General features: G+C 42.1%; 1 protein-coding gene across 2 annotated transcripts in view; it reads left to right on the top strand.

The window, feature by feature from the left end:
• Positions 1–902: 902 nt before the first annotated feature.
• Positions 903–17734, top strand: part of LOC100595088 (signal-regulatory protein beta-1) — a 25269-nt gene continuing 8437 nt past the window's right edge. For both annotated transcript variants that reach the window (XM_004090130.3, XM_003273441.4), the window contains exons 1-2: positions 903–1043; positions 9183–9539. In XM_004090130.3, the coding sequence (XP_004090178.2) occupies positions 968–1043; positions 9183–9539 (433 nt within the window). In that variant the 5' untranslated portion in view covers positions 903–967. The remainder of the gene's footprint in view (positions 1044–9182; positions 9540–17734) is intronic.

The following is a 17734-nucleotide window of genomic DNA, read 5'->3' as shown; positions in this document are numbered from 1 at the left end:
TTTTGATGTTCACTAAAACATGGCAGTGAGACTTATTATCCCAAGGTTAGAAGGCAAAACTGAACCTAGGAAGGACCAGTAACTTCCCCAACTCTTTAGCACATCTTCTTAGTCAGGGTATTTATTCTCCCTCCTCAGTTCCCATCTGAATACAGTGATGAATGGAATAGGTGTTCTGTGTGCAGAGCAAAGAGTATTGAAATTGATGTGACTGCTCCAGGAATCTGCCCTCCATCTTCTCCCCCAGTATAACCGTATCCCCTTTCCATAACCCATAATCCCCACCTCACCCCACAAAACAGATCCTTATTATCCTAAGCCCACTTACACTCCTGGAAGAAGTCAGGAAATAATTCCTTCTGCTGGGTGCAGGTACCTGAAAGTGCTAAGGGCCACATGAGACTGAATTTGGGCTAAGTTTTGCCATTTATATTTATACAAGTTCGGAATAGGGAACCATTTCAAGAGCAGACCTGTTCCTCTCCAACACTGAGCAGGTCCTGTGACCCCTCCTCCTGCCCCAACTGAGTAGCACTTGGTTGAGGCTGGTGCAGAATGAGACCACAAGCCAACCACATCCTGGGGTCTTGAGATGGAAAGTTTAGGAAACATTTCATAACCACAGGTCCTTCTTGGCTTAAGAGCCCCAGATGGCAAATCACCAAGCAGACATAAAGATGGGGTTAGGAGCCATGGAAGGAGTACAGACCTCAGGTGGGAAGGAAGCATTATTTCTGCTAAGCCTGTCTGATTCTCCTGAAATGGAGCATGTGTAACTGCTTGCATTGTAGCTGGTTGCTGTGCCTGATTTCTATTTCACAATCCAGAAGCAGGTTACTGCCTCACTCCATCACAGCTACTTCCTCTTGAACTGAGGGAGGCAGGGCTTGTCTTCTCTCCTCAGAGCAGACTCTGAGATCTTCTCAGCACAGACATTTGGACACAGCAGACTCTTAAGTTCTCCAGAATGCCCGTCCCAGCCTTCTGGCCCCACCTTCCTTGTCCTTTCCTGCTGATGATGCTACTGCCGGGGGTACTCACAGGTGAGCATTGCTTTCGGTTAAAATCTTTTTCCCTGCCCACTGAGCCATGGCCTGTCCCTGGACTTTCAGGGATTCCAGACAATGACAAGTGCTGCCAAGAAAGGCCAAGGATTAGGCCTTGACTGAGAGCAGAAAATCAGGGAGCTGAGTGCTTTCTCTGTGGATCTGCCGCTGGCTACCAGAGGCATTGAACAACGGGATGATTCAACCACTACAACAGCAATTACTTACATTTTGATAATATTTCAATTAACAAAGCAGAGAAGAATCATTATTTAAATCCTCACCAGTCCTGAGGCCCTAGGGCCAAGTGACATGCCCAAGTCCCCAGAGTAAGCTCAGAGACACCCTAACAGGGTTATGTGGCTCTAGGCTCAGCCCTCTCTCTTCACCAAACTGAGGATGTGAAGTCTGTAATGGTGATCACTTCAGTAGGGCAGTGGTGTAGTGTATCCTGGGAGTGTTCGGCCACCATCCTCCCTAAGGGTGCTCCTCACTTTGTCCTCTGTTCCCCCATGCTCCTCCCTCCCCTGCGACCTGATTCTTACCACCCATTTCTCTGTGACCTCTTCCGCTTTAAGAAGTTCCACATTTTCTGCTTACTGGGTCCTATATTCCTTTCCTAGGGCTTTCATAACAAAGAACTGCAGGCTGGGTGGCTGAAACTACAGACATTTACTTCCTTGTAGTTATGGAGGCTGAAGTCCTCCATAACTACAGGATCAGTCCTCCTGATCTTTCAAGGTGTCGGCAGAGTTAGTTTCTACTGAAGTCTCTCTCCTTGGCTTATACAGGGCCATTTTCTCTCTGTGTCTTAAACGCATGATCTTTGTGTGTGACTGTGTCCTCATCTCCTCTTCTTATGAGAGTATCAGTCATGTTGGATTAAGGCCCACCCCAGTGACCTCATTTAACTAAATTACTTCTCAAAGACCATGTCTCCCAAACTGTAACGTTCAGAGGTGCTGGGGATTAGAGCTTCAACACATGCATTTTGTGGGACACATTCAGCGCATAACAGGTACTACAACCTCCCTTGGTTCTCTTAAATTTCCCATGGTTAATTTCTTTCCTCTTTCCCAGGACAGGCAGGATTGGAGGGCCTTTCCTGGTGCAGCCTGGGAGAGCCCTGCTCACAGCTCCCAGGCAAATTACCTGTCCCGATCCCTTCTCAGGCCATGGAGCTGACCCCAGAACCACAGGGTTGGGCACAGCAGCCTCTCAGTTCCCCACTGGGCCCTGCTGTGATGACACCTCACAGGCCCTAGAGGGCAGGGGTCTCACTTTTCAAATTATTTTTCTCACACATACACTGTACCCAAATGATAGCAGTAAGAGTTTAACAATTGAGCTCTTCCTACCATGTAGACACAGTTATTAGCATTTTGCCTGTTTTATCTCCACTAATCCTCACAACATCCCTGCGTGAAAGCTGCAACTATTATCCCCTATCTCCAAACAAGGAGTCAGGCAGAGGGAGGAACTTGTCCATACATTGTCCCCTACCTCAGTCAGTGGAGCAGCTGGGATTCAAGTCCAGGTCAACTAGCTCCAAAGTTCATTCTTTTAGTTGTGTTATGCTACTAGCAGAAATATTAGAAAATGCAGGGAAGTAAACATAGAATTAATTATTGCCTACCACACTAGTTAGCAACAACCAGTTACAACTGTGACTTCTGAATTTGTTAATAATGTGTTGGATGCTTTCTATGGGCCAAATATTTTACTTTCTATGGGCCAGATGTTTTAATGAGATTTTAACGTATGTTGTAATTTTGCTTAACACACAAAACAAAATTATATACTATCACGATAGGTCACACTTTGATATATATTTGTGAATGTATATGTGTGTGTATATGTAGTATATATATGTATGTGTGTATATAGATTTGCAAATGTGTGTGTATATATATGTGTGTGTGTATCCATATGTATATGCATGTGTGCATTTAAGTAAGTGTACATGCACGCAGGAGATTTCATTTTTTATCATTGTTTCTCCAAGTTTCTAATTTCAATGAAACTTTTAAGAAAATATTTTATTTTTATTTGAGAAAACCATATATACTTATCATGTATACCATATTAATGAAATACATGTACATTTCAGAATGACTAATTTGCACTAATTAACATATGAACTACCTTGTGTATATATCATTTTTGTGGTGAGATCTCTCAAATCTGCTCTCAACAATTTTTGAGGATACAAATTGTGTTATGAACTCTAGACTCCACATTGTGCAATAGATTTGTGGAGCTAATTTCTCCTAAGTAAACTGAAATTTTGTATCCTTTGACCAATATCTCCCCAAAGGCACCCCTGCCTAGTGCCTGGTAACCATTATTCTCCTCTCTACTTCTATGAGTTCAACGTTTTAAAATTCCACATATGAGTGACATGCAGTATTTGTCTTTCTGTGCCTGGCTTATTTTACTTAGCGTAGTATCTTCCAGGATCATTTATGTTGTTGGAAATGACAGGATTTCCTTCTTTGGTCAGGCTGATTAGAATCCCGTTGTGTATATACCACATTTTCTTTCTCCATTTATCTGCTGATGGACACCAAAGTTGATTCAATATCCTGGCTATTGTAAATAATGCTGCAATGGACATGGGATCACAGATACCTGTGTGACATGCTGATGTCATGTCCTTTGGATATATGCCTAGTAGTGAGATTGCTGGATCATATGATAGTTCTATTTTTAATTTTTTGAGGAGCCTCCATAATGCTTTTGCTAATGGCTCTACTAATTTACATCCCCACTAAAGGTGTGCAAGAATTCCCTTTTCTCCACATCCTCTCCAAAACTAGTTATCATCTTTTTTATTATAGCCATTATAACAAGTGTGAGATGATAGCTCACTGTGGTTTTAATTTGCATTTATTAGATAAATAGTGAGGTTGAGTATTTTTGTAGGCCTGCTGGCCATTTTAATGTATTCTTTTGAGAAATTGCTTTTAAGATCTTTGGCCCATATTTTAGTTGGGTTGTTTTCTTAATATTGAGTTATTTCACTTCCTTACATATTTAGTATATTGACTCTTCATCAGATGTATGGCTAGCAAATATCTTCTTCCATTCTGCTGGTTGTCTTTTCACTCTGTTGATTATTTCCTTGGCTGTGTAGAAGGTTTTTAGTTTTTTGTAATGCCATTTGTCTATTTTTCTTTTGTTGCCTGGGCTTTGGGACTAATATCTGAAAATTCATCGCCCACACCAATGTCATGGCACTTTTCTTCCAGTACTTTTACACTTTTAGATCTTACATTTAAGTCTTTAATACATTTTGAATTGATTTTTGTATGTCATGTGAAAGGAAGGTCTAATTTCATTCCTCTACAGATGGATATCCAGGTTTCCCAACGCCACTTTTTGAAGAGACTGACCTTTCCCCATGTGTCTGCTTGACATTTTTGTCAAAGGTCAATTGAGTGTAAATGTGTGCGTTAATATCTGGGCTCTCTGGTCTGATCCATTGGTCTGTGTGTCTATTTTTATGCCAGTGCCATGCTGTTTTGATTACTATGGCACAGGAGTCAAGTTTGAAATCAGGCAATGTGATGCCTCCAGTCTTTTTGCTCAAGATTGCCTTTCTATTCACAATTTTCTATGACTGATGTGAACCTGAGGATTGTTTTGTCCATTTCTGAGGAAAATGTCATTGAAATATTACTAATAATGAATTGAATCTGTAGATCTCTTTGGGTAGTATGTATATTTTTAACAAAAGTAATTATCTAATCCACAAGCATGGATATCTTTCCATTATTTTTCTTCTATTTATTTTTCATCAGGGTGTTATAGTTTTGTTGTGGAGGTCTTTCATGTCCTTGAGTAAATCTGTTTCTAGCTATTGTATCTTTTTTGGTAGTAATTGTAAATGCGATTATCTTACTGATTTCTTTTTTCAATAAAGTCATAATAATGACAGCAATCAATATACATGATAAATAGGTAAATAAAATCATAAATTAGCCACTGATAAGTGAAAATAAAATAAGGTATGTGTATGTAACTTTTATCTTACAGAAATTTTCATATATTCCTATTATTGATGGTTTTTGTCACAAAAAGATGTCCACATTTGTAAAATGCTATTTTGCATCAAATGAGATAATCATGTGTTTCTTCTCTTTCTTCTATAAATATGATGTATTACATTGTTGGTCATTTGTATATCAAAACATTCTTGTATTCCAGGAATAAATACCACTTGCTCATTGTGTATATTCCTTTTAATATGCTGCTGAACTCAGCTAGTGTTTGGTTGAGGATTATTGCATCAACAAACCCAGTAATAATAATGCCAACTGCTAACAGAAAGGTGTGCCGCTCTACCTGGCAACAATCTTAGTTCTGTATTTTCATGGAAGTTTAGATTCCAATGGGCTCCATTTCAGATAAGCAGAGTCTGGCTTTGGGACAATTTATGGTTAATGAGTACGACAGGAATGTATGCTCCCCAGATCTGGACTCTAAGCCAGGAAAGCCCAACAGATAACCAGAAATTTCTTGTTGTAATGGAGTATGGCAAAGGCTGAGAGGGGGGTTATATTTGCATCAAAGGCCCTGGGGAAAATGTATGGCCATCATGAGTGGTTTAGAGACTTCAAGAGGCATGAAAGACACAGCCAAAGTCTCTACAGAGAAGAGACACTTTTGTTTGTTAATTTATTTAAAGACATTAACAGAAGGGCCTGTTGATTTTAATTTGTAAGTAAAATTTGTAATTGAAGCATATTTTGCCACGAGTACCCCAGAAAAAACTTATAGATGCTAGATTATGTGACATTAATATGCATATCACATGAATCTTCTTTGAAGAGGTGTTACCAATGTTATATCATCTTGTGCTCTTGAAGAAAGGTGGATGTCATTATTGATATTGGAACAGGATCCTCACTTCAGGATGGAGAGCCATGGCAGCACTCCAAAAGGCAACACAAAGCTGTACATAGCATAGCACAAGAAAGCCATCAGGGTAAAAAGCCTTCTCAAATTGTGGAGCCAATCAGAGTAGCAAATCAGTAAGTCATAAGTCAAAGGCATTCCCTAGGAACTTTCCACCCAAGTTTAGAATGATCCCATCCTCGTTGCCATTACTATTGAAAATGTTAGAGTGATTCCTGCTGGTTGAATCTCAGAGGATCACTCTAACATGGCCATGAAAAGTTCATATGAAGAGGCATACTCACAGTTCCTAGAGAAGGAAGTAGGGCAGGCCATGCAGGAAGCCATGTGGGAGGAGTTCCCAAGGAGCAGGCTCAATCAAGCAGATGGGTAGGCAAGAGAGATGGGATCCCTGGGCAAGTGCCTTTACTGGGAGTCAAGGTGGAGGACACAAGCAAAAAACATGATGGGTTTTACTAGGGTGTTTCAATGTCACTAGGTCACAGTAGAGGAGGATAAGAAGAGGAATTGTGGCAGGGACCAGCTTTAAAATACTGGTTACCTGGTCACCTGGGCAGGGTGCTCACAGCTTCTTTGTGGGATATTGAAGCATGATTTTTTAAAAATGTACACATAACTGGACATCTTTATTTCTTCATACAACTTTGAGTTGCCATGTAGCATCCTTTCATTTCCACCTGAAGCACTCCCTTTAGCATTTCTTGTAGGCAAGGTTTAATGGTCATGAACTCTGTTAGCTTTTGTTTATCTGAGAATATCATAATTTCTCCCTTGTATTTGAAGGACATTTTGCCAGGTATAGAATTCATGATTGACATATTTTTCCTCTTTCAACATTTTGAACTTACCATCCCCCTATCTTCTGCCCTTCAGTGGTTTGTATAAGAGCTCAGCTGAAAATCTTATCGAGGGTCTCTTGTATGTAAGGAATCGCTTCAGTCTTGCTGCTTTAAGGATTCTCTCTTTGACTTTAGTTTTCAACAGTTGGGTTATAATGTGTCTTAGTGTGGGTCTCTGAGTTTATTTTTGAGTTCAACTTGCGTTTCTTCTGTGTCTTAATATGTAGATTCCTGTATTTTTCTAGTTTGTGAAGGTTTTTGTCCACTATGTCTTCAAATAATCTTCTATTCCTTTCTCTCTCTTTTTTCCCCCTGGAACTCCAGTAAGGTGCATGTTGATACATTTGATAATGTCTCACAATTCCCTTAGACTCTGTGCTCTATATTTTATTCAATTTCCCTCCGATATCTCAGTCTCAATAATTTCAATTATTCCATCTTCCAGTTTTCTGATTATTCTTCCACCTGCTTATACCCACTGGGGGACCCCTCTAGTGGACTTTTAGTTATTGTACTCTCAATTCCTAGGTTTCTGTTTGATTTCTTCCTATAATTTCTCTTTCTTTACGTTCTCATTTTGTTAAGACATTTATATTCCTTTAGTTCTTGGTCCATTGTTTCCTTTACCTCTCAGCATTTTTAAGACAGTCATTTTAATATCTGGGTCTAGTATCAGGGTGGAGCTAATACATCACAAGGGTGCTTATAAGAAGGAGGAAGGAGATTAATTCTTGGAGAATGACATTGAAACATCCCTGTATTCCAGGATGTTTGCATGTGAAGATGCATGAAGTTAGAGTGGTGGGAAGACGTAACTGTGAGAAAGGAATATAAGAAAACTCTAGAATTTGGAAAGGCAAAAAATAGAGCCTCCAGAAGACACATAGTTCTGCTGAAAGCTCTTTAAAAATTGTCGAAATGGAAGGTGTAAAACATGATGCTTTCATATACATACACATATACATATGCATAGTGAAATGAATATTAAAGTTAAGCAAATGGACACATCCATCATCTCCCATAGTTATGCTGCATGTGTTGTATGTCAACAGCACCTAAAATGTGCTTTTTAAGCAAAAATACTGAATTCAATACAACATTATTAACTAGAATCCTCAGATTGCACATTCAATCTCTGGACTTCTTCGTCAGACTTACTGCAATTTTGTACCTTTTGACCTCCCCATCACCTGCCCCAAGTTCACCCCTAGTCACCACTGTTTTATTCTCTATCTTTGTGTATTTGACATTCATCATTTCTTCTTGATTGTACCCCAGTAACACTATTTTGGACTTCTAACCTCCAGAACTATAAAATGTTACATTTCTTTTAAGACACTAAGTTTTGGTAATTGGTCACATCAGCATTAGGAAACTTATGTAATGTGTTTATGCTATGGGTGAAATATTACAAGGGGCTTAAAACAACGTTATATTTCTACTGGGAGCCACATATTCAGCGTGGATTGGCAGTTTTGCATGCAACGGTCATTCACGCATCCAGGCAATGGAGCAGGCCCCATTAGAGCCTTATGGGTCTCTGGAAGGGAGAAATTGATCCACAGAGGCTCTTGCAGTTAAATGCACAGCCCACAAATTATACCCATCACTTCTGCTCATAACTCAAGGGTCTAAAGAAGTTACAGGGCCCCACCCAATACATTGATGCAAAAAGTGCAACACTCCGTGTAGCCACAGAGTGGAGGCACATATTTGGCAAACCGTGGCACTTCCAAGGAGGGCTCAAGAGTTCTACTCAGGTCCTCAACCCAAAGCTCTACATTGAAATTGAACCTCTTGGCCAGGCACGGTGGCTCACGTCTGTAATTCCAGCAGTTTGGAAGGCCAAGGCAGATGGATTGCTTGAGCCCAAGAGTTAGAGACCAGTCTGGGCAACATGGTGAAACTGTGTCTCTACAAAAAATACAAAAATTGGCCAGGTATGGTGGAACGCACCTGTGGTCCCAGCTACTTGGGAGGCCAAGGAGAAAGGATCACTTGAGCCTGGGAGTTTGAGGCTAGAGTGAGCTTTGATTGCACCACTGCACTCCAGCCTGGGCAGCAGACAGAGCAAAACCCTGTCTTTAAAAAAAAAAAAAAAAGAAAAACAAAGAAAAGAAAAGAAAGCAAACAGAAAGAACAAAAGAAAGTAAGGAAAAGGAAATTGAACCTCTCTGTGCCTCAGTGTCCTCGCTTGTATTACAGTCTTATGTCACAGGCCAGTTGTGAGGGTTAAATGAGATAATACATGTAGTGTGCTGAGCTCAAGGCCTATTCCTGGTGTGCACCCAGTCAATGAAAGCCATTGATAAACACTTGAGGAAACACAGAGGATCAGGTAAGGATGAAAAAATGACTGCTTTGTGCTCCTTTCCAGGAGTGGCGGGTGAGGAGGAGCTGCAGGTGATTCAGCCTGAGAAGTCTGTATCAGTTGTAGCTGGAGAGTCGGCCACTCTGCACTGCCATATGACCTCCCTCATCCCTGTGGGGCCCACCCAGTGGTTCAGAGGAGCTGGACCAGGCCGGGAATTAATCTACAATCAGAAAGAAGGCCACTTCCCCCGGGTAACAGCTGTTTCAGACCTCACAAAGAGAAACAACATGGACTTTTCCATCCGCATCAGTAACATCACCCCAGCAGATGCCGGCACCTACTACTGTGTGAAGTTCCGGAAAGGGAGCACTGTCGATGTGGAGTTTAAGTCTGGAGCAGGCACTGAGCTGTCTGTGCGTGGTGAGTACAGCGTGGGCCTCCTTCACCCCTGGTGTGTGACAATAACTCAATAATTACATTATCAATTCTTAGAGCAACAATCAGGTGTGGTGGTTTGTGCTCATTTTCATGATCTGATGTCACCCCTTCTCCAGATCACATGAGTTGAGGCTTGGAGATGTCATGGTAGTTGCTCAAGGCTCCATGGTTTGTAAATGATGGGGCAGACGGCATCCCCAGTCTGCGGCTCTACAGCTCTTGTCTTTCCAAAGCTGACCCAGCCCTTTGGTTCCACAGATGAGGGAACTGACAATGTGAGTGACTTGCCCAGGCACAGGGCTGGACCTTGCCTTCTGCCTCCAGAGAAGGCTTCCCCCTCAGGGTGGCCGAGTCTCTTCTTTATGCAGCAGGCACTCACTGAGACCCCACTGTACGCCACACTCTGCCCTAAATGCTGTGCCAACAGCAGTGAATGAAACAGCCCAAAGCTCTTCCCCACCAAGCTTACATTCTCTTCCCTTCTAATGAGGAGAAATCCATCCAGCTCATGAAGAGGGTAAATTGTGTTTTTCTTTGTTTAATCTTCAGAAACATCACACGGGGAAGATTTCTGGGAGGCACAGATTCACTGTTGAATCTGACGGCCTGGTGGGAAGAGATGCCAATAAGTTTGGCATTTGCTGTGGGTCCATTTGGGAAACCCTTGTGTGATTCACGGACTGAGTCACACAGTTACCATGGGCTCCAAGCAGAGCTGCATCATCTCAGAATGACCCTCACCTCAGGAAAGAGGTCCCACATGTGGGTGACTTAGGGGTTTCCCATATAAGGCAGCAACAATGCTTATTTGGGGTTTCCTGCCAGAGGCCCAAGAGCTTCATTCTAACTCCTGAATTCTGGAATGTCAGCACAGGAAGGACCTTCAGACCATCCAGCCCAACCCCCTTTACAGATGGGAGACTGAAGCCAAGACATGACAGGGGCCTTGTCCATGGTCACAGGGCCAGATAATGACAGAATTGGAGCCAGAGTCCATATCTGAATTGAGACAGTCTCCTTCCTTCCCCAGTATTAGACACTGTCTCCACAGAAGAGCTAGGTGCGTCATAGGTGCTCAATAAAAGCTCCTCAAACAGAACCACGTGTCAGGTAGCCAGCATTTCTCTTTTCATCAGTTTCCCAAAGGTTCACAATGCACCTCACATTCAGACACTAAAGTCCATTGCTGATTGGAAAACTTCTCCCAAACATACACCCTATCGTTCCATATGGAGATTCCATATCAGGACATAAAGGCTTGCTCCATTGTTTAAAGCTGCAGAATACTCCAATTAACGGAAATATCAAATTTTATTTTACAGTCTTCTGTCAATGGGTATGTAATTTACTCCCAACTTTGAGCTACTAGAGCAATCCTTCAGTGGATGACCTTGCACATGTGTCACCCTCTTCAGATGGGAAATTCCAACTGGAAGTGACTTTCCTAGATTAGAAGATATGTGTGCTTTCATATTTGAGAAAATTGCCTAATTTCCCTCCTAGATGACGTAGCAACCAGGGCTCCCCACAACCCTTGAACATAGGTAGGGAAGGTGGCTTTATCCTGATTGTGCAGGTATCACAGGCAAAGACACAGAAGTTTCCAGGTGGTGCCTCCCCAGCCCAGGCAATCACAGTCATTAAGTGGCTCACGTGTGACTCAGATTGGCTAACTCCAAGTAGGATGCTCACCCCTCTTAGCCATGCTGTCGGCCTAAATGATTCTCTTGATGAGACAGGAGGGAGGCAGGGAGGAGGCCAGAGACCAGCAGTTGTGCCAGAGTCTCCTTAAAACCAGTGCTATGAGGGAGGAGCCGTTTGTTGCCTCCTTTAAAGATGAGGACACGGAGGCTCAGAGAGGAGACCTGAGTGGTGAGCAGGTTGGGAAGCCAAGGTTTCATCCCCACCAGGCAGACTTACAGCCCCTGTCTCTGCAGCACTCACTCAGCTTTACTTTTTATAGTGTGGAGTAATGCTCCAAACTTCTCTTTCCAAACACTTGCATTATTCAGTTATACAGCAAAAAGTGTTTTTTTTTTGTTTTTTTTTTGTTTTGTTTTTTTTTTATTATACTTTAGGGTTTTAGGGTACATGTGCACAATGTGCAGGTTTGTTACATATGTATCCATGTGCCATGTTGATTTCCTGCACCCATTAACTCGTCATTTAGCATTAGGTGTATCTCCTAATGCTGTCCCTCCCCCCTCCCCCACCCCACCACAGTCCCCGGAGTGTGATGTTCACCTTCCTGTGTCCATGAGTTCTCATTGTTCAATTCCCACCTATGAGTGAGAACATGCGGTGTTTGGTTTTTTGTCCTTGCGATAGTTTACTGAGAATGATGTTTTCCAGTTTCATCCATGTCCCTACAAAGGACACGAACTCATCATTTTTTATGGCTGCATAGTATTCCATGGTGTATATGTGCCACATTTTCTTAATCCAGTCTATCGTTGTTGGACATTTGGGTTGGTTCCAACTCTTTGCTATTGTGAACGGTGCCGCAATAAACATACGTGTGCATGTGTTTTTATAGCAGCATGATTTATAGTCCTTTGGGTATATACCCAGTAATGGGATGGCTGGGTCAAATGGTATTTCTAGTTCGAGATCCCTGAGGAATCGCCACACTGACTTCCACAATGGTTGAACTAGTTTACAGTCCCACCAACAGTGTAAAAGTGTTCCTATTTCTCCACATCCTCTCCAGCACCTGTTGTTTCCTGATTTTTTTTTGATGGCCATTCTAACTGGTGTGAGATGGTATCTCACTGTGGTTTTGATTTGCATTTCTCTGATGGCCAGTGATGATGAGCATTTCTTCATGTGTTTTCTGGCTGCATAAATGTCTTCTTTTGAGAAGTGTCTGTTCATGTCCTCTGCCCACTTTTTGATGGGGTTGTTTGTTTTTTTCTTGTAAATTTGTTTGAGTTCATTATAGATTCTGGATATTAGCCCTTTGTCAGATGAGTAGGTTGCAAAAATTTTCTCCCATTCTGTAGGTTGCCTGTTAATTCTGATGATAGTTTCTTTTGCTGTGCAGAAGCTCTTTAGTTTAATGAGATCCCATTTGTCGATTTTGGCTTTTGTTGCCATTGCTTTTGGTGTTTTAGACATGAAGTCCTTGCCCACGCCTATGTCCTGAATGGTATTGCCTAGGTTTTCTTGTAGGATTTTAATGGTTTTAGGTCTAACATATAAGTCTTTAATCCATCTTGAATTAATTTTTGTATAAGGTGTAAGGAAGGGATCCAGTTGCAGCTTTCTACATATGGCTAGCCAGTTTTCCCAGCACCATTTATTAAATAGGGAATCCTTTCCCCATTTCTTGTTTTTGTCAGGTCTGTCAAAGATCAGATAGTTGTAGCTATGCGGCATCATTTCTGAGGGCTCTGTTCTGTTCCATTGATCTATGTCTCTGTTGTGGTACCAGTACCATGCTGTTTTGGTTACTGTAGCCTTGTAGTATAGTTTAAAGTCAGGTAGCGTGATGCCTCCAGCTTTGTTCTTTTGGCTTAGGATTGACTTGGCGATGCGGGCTCTTTTTTGGTTCCATATGAACTTTAAAGTAGTTTTTTCCAATTCTGTGAAGAAAGTCATTGGTAGCTTGATGGGGATGGCATTGAATCTATAAATTACCTTGGGCAGTATGGCCATTTTCACGATATTGATTCTTCCAACCCATGAGCATGGAATGTTCTTCCATTTGTTTGTATCCTCTTTTATTTCATTGAGCAGTGGTTTGTAGTTCTCCTTGAAGAGGTCCTTCACATCCCTTGTAAGTTGGATTCCTAGGTATTTTATTCTCTTTGAAGCAATTGTGAATGGGAGTTCACTCATGATTTGGCTCTCTGTTTGTCTGTGATTGGTGTACAAGAATGCTTGTGATTTTTGTACATTAATTTTGTATCCTGAGACTTCGCTGAAGTTGCTAATCAGCTTAAGGAGATTTTGGGCTGAGACAGTGGGGTTTTCTAGATATACAATCATGTCATCTGCAAACAGGGACAATTTGACTTCCTCTTTTCCTAATTGAATACCTTTTATTTCCTTCTCCTGCCTGATTGCTCTGGCCAGAACTTCCAGCACTATGTTGAACAGGAGCGGTGAGAGAGGGCATCCCTGTCTTGTGCCAGTTTTCAGAGGGAATGCTTCCAGTTTTTGCCCATTCAGTATGATATTGGCTGTGGGTTTGTCGTAGATAGCTCTTATGATTTTGAGATACGTCCCATCAATACCTAATTTATTGAGAGTTTTTAGCATGAAGGGTTGTTGAATTTTGTCAAAGGCCTTTTCTGCATCTATTGAGATAATCATGTGGTTTTTGTCTTTGGTTCTGTTTATATGTTGGATTACATTTATTGATTTGCGTATGTTGAACCAGCCTTGCATCCCAGGGATGAAGCCCACTTGATCATGGTGGATAAGCTTTTTGATGTGCTGCTGGATTCGGTTTGCCAGTATTTTATTGAGGATTTTTGCATCAATGTTCATCAAGGATATTGGTCTGAAATTCTCTTTTTTGGTTATGTCTCTGCCAGGTTTTGGTATCAGGACGATGCTGGCTTCATAAAATGTGTTAGGGAGGATTCCCTCTTTTTCTATCGATTGGAATAGTTTCAGAAGGAATGGTACCAGTTCCTCCTTGTACCTCTGGTAGAATTCGGCTGTGAATCCATCAGGTCCTGGACTCTTTTTGGTTGGTAAGCTATTGATTATTGCCACAATTTCAGAACCTGTTATTGGTCTATTCAGAGATTCAATTTCTTCCTGGTTTAGTCTTGAGAGGGTGTATTTGTCGAGGAATTTATCCATTTCTTCTAGATTTTCTAGTTTATTTGCATAGAGGTGTTTGTAGTATTCTCTGATGGTAGATTGTATTTCTGTGGGATCGGTGGTGATATCCCCTTTTTCGTTTTTTATTGCATCTATTTGATTCTTCTCTCTTTTCTTCTTTATTAGTCTTGCTAGCGGTCTGTCAATTTTGTTGATCTTTTCAAAAAACCAGCTCCTGGATTCATTAATTTTTTGAAGGGTTTTTTGTGTCTCTATTTCCTTCAGTTCTGCTCTGATTTTAGTTATTTCTAGCCTTCTGCTAGCTTTTGAATGTGTTTGCTCTTGCTTTTCTAGTTCTTTTAATTGTGATGTTAGGGAGTCAATTTTGGATCTTTCCTGCTTTCTCTTGTGGGCATTTAGTGCTATAAATTTCCCTCTACACACTGCTTTGAATGTGTCCCAGAGACTCTGGTATGTTGTGTCTTTGTTCTCGTTGGTTTCAAAGAACATCTTTATTTCTGCCTTCATTTCATTATGTACCCAATAGTCATTCAGGAGCAGGTTGTTCAGTTTCCATGTAGTAGAGCGGTTTTGAGTGAGTTTCTTAATCCTGAGTTCTAGTTTGATTGCACTGTGGTCTGAGAGACAGTTTGTTATAATTTCTGTTCTTTTACATTTGCTGAGGAGAGCTTTACTTCCAACTATGTGGTCAATTTTGGAATAGGTGTGGTGTGGTGCTGAAAAAAATGTATATTCTGTTGACTTGGGGTGGAGAGTTCTGTAGATGTCTATTAGGTCCACTTTATGTAGAGCTGAGTTCAATTCCTGGATATCCTTGTTAACTTTCTGTCTCGTTGATCTGTCTAATGCTGACAGTGGGGTGTTAAAATCTCCCATTATTATTGTGTGGGAGTTTAAGTCCCTTAGTAGGTCACTCAGGACTTGCTTTATGAATCTGGGTGCTCCTGTGTTGGGTGCATATATATTTAGGATAGTTAGCTCTTCTTGATGAATTGATCCCTTTACCATTATGTAATGGCCTTCTTTGTCTCTTTTGATCTTTGTTGGTTTAAAGTCTATTTTATCAGAGACTAGGATTGCAACCCCTGCCTTTTTTTGTTTTCCAGTTGCTTGATAGATCTTCCTCCATCCCTTTATTTTGAGTCTATGTGTGTCTCTGCATGTGAGATGGGTTTCCTGAATACAGCACACTGATGGGTCCTGACTCCTTATCCAATTTGCCAGTCTGTGTCTTTTGAATGGAGCATTTAGCCCATTTACATTTAACGTTAATATTGTTATGTGTGAATCTGATCCTGTCATTATGATGTTAGTTGGTTATTTTGCTCGTTAGTTGCCATAGTTTCTTCCTAGTCTCGATGGTCTTTACAATTTGGCATGTTTTTGCAGTGGCTGGTACCGGTTGTTCCTTTCCATGTTTAGTGCTTCCTTCAGGAGCTCTTTTAGGGCAGGCCTGGTGGTGACAAAATCACTCAGCGTTTGCTTGTCTGTAAAGTGTTTTATTTCTCCTTCACTTATGAAGCTTAGTTTGGCGGGATAGGAGATTCTGGGTTGAAAATTCTTTTCTTTAAGAATGTTGAATATCGGCCCCCACTCTCTTCTGGCTTGTAGAGTTTCTGCTGAGAGATCAGCTGTTAGTCTGATGGGCTTCCCTTTGTGGGTAACCCGACCTTTCTCTCTGGCTGCCCTTAACATTTTTTCTTTCATTTCAACTTTGGTGAATCTGACAATAATGTGTCTTGGAGTTGCCCTTCTCGAGGAGTATCTTTGTGGCGTTCTCTGTATTTCCTGAATCTGAATGCTGGCCTGCCTTGCTAGATTGGGGAAGTTCTCCTGGATAATATCTTGCAGAGTGTTTTCCAACTTGGTTCCATTCTCCCCATCATTTTCAGGTACACCAATCAGACGTAGGTTTGGTCTTTTCACATAGTCCCAAATTTCTTGGAGGCTTTGTTCATTTCTTTTTATCCTTTTTTCTCTAAACTTCCCTTCTCTTTTCATTTCATTCATTTCATCTTCCATCAGCGATACCCTTTCTTCCAGTTGATCGCATCTGCTACTGAGGCTTCTGCAATCTTCGCGTAGTTCTCGAAACTTGGCTTTCAGCTCCATCGGCTCCTTGAAGCCCTTCTCTCCATTGGTTATTCTAGTTATCCATTCTTCTAATTTTTTTTCAAAGTTTTTAACTTCTTTGCTGTTGTTTTGAATTTCCTCTCGTAGCTCAGAGTAGTTTGATCGTCTGAAGCCTTCTTCTCTCAACTCATCAAAGTCATCCTCCATCCAGCTTTGTTCCGTTGCTGGTGAGGAACTGCGTTCCTTTGGAGGAGGAGAGGTGCTCTGTTTTTTAGAGTTTCCAGTTTTTTTGGTCTGTTTTTTCCCCATCTTTGTGGTTTTATCTACTTTTTGTCTTTGATGATGGTGATGTACAGATGGGTTTTTGGTGTGGATGTCCTTTCTGTTTGTTAGTTTTCCTTCTACCAGACAGGACCCTCAGCTGCAGGTCTGTTGGAGTTTACTAGAGGTGCACTCCAGACCCTGTTTGGCTGGGTGTCAGCAGCGGTGGCTGCAGAACAGCAGATTTTTGTGAGACCACAAATTCAGCTGTCTGATAGTTCCTCTGAAAGTTTTGTCTCAGAGAAGTACCGGGTTGAATGAGGTGTCAGTCTGTCCCTACTGGGGGTGTGCCTCCCAGTTAGGCTGCTCAGGGGTGAGGGACCCACTTTAGGAGGCAGTCTGACTGTTCTCAGATCTCCAGCTGCGTGCTGGGAGAACCACTACTCTCTTCAAAGCTGTCAGTCAGACAGGGACATTTAAGTCTGTGGAAGTTCTTGCAGAGTTTTTGTTTGTCTGTGCCCTGCCCCCAGAGGTGGAGCCTACAGAGGCAGGGAGGCCTCCTTGAGCTGTGGTGGGCTCCACCCAGTTCGAGCTTCCTGGCTGCTTTGTTTACCTAAGCAAGCCTGGGCAACGGCGGGCGCCCCTCCCCCAGCCTCGCTGCCGCCTCGCAGCTTGATCTCAGACTGCTGTGCTAGCAATTAGCGAGACTCCGTGGGCATAGGACCCTCCGAGCCAGGTGCGGGACACAATCTCCTAGTGTGCCGTTTTCCAGGCCCGTTGGAAAAGCACAGTTAGGGTGGGACTGACCCGATATTCCAGGTGCCGTCTGCTTCCCCTTTCTTTGACTAGGAAAGGGAACTCCCTGACCCCTTGCGCTTCCCGAGTGAGTCAATGCCTCGCCCTGCTTCGGCTCGCGCACAGTGCGCTTCACCGACTGTCCTGCACCACTGTTAGGCACTCCCTAGTGAGATGAAACCAGTACCTCAAGCAGAAATGCAGAAATCACCCGTCTTCTGTGTCGCTGGGGCTGGGAGCTGGAGACCGGA

This window comes from Nomascus leucogenys, chromosome 13 (genome assembly GCF_006542625.1).
Source record: "Nomascus leucogenys isolate Asia chromosome 13, Asia_NLE_v1, whole genome shotgun sequence".
Lineage (NCBI taxonomy): Eukaryota > Metazoa > Chordata > Mammalia > Primates > Hylobatidae > Nomascus > Nomascus leucogenys.
This window is presented reverse-complemented; position numbering and strand designations above follow the sequence as displayed.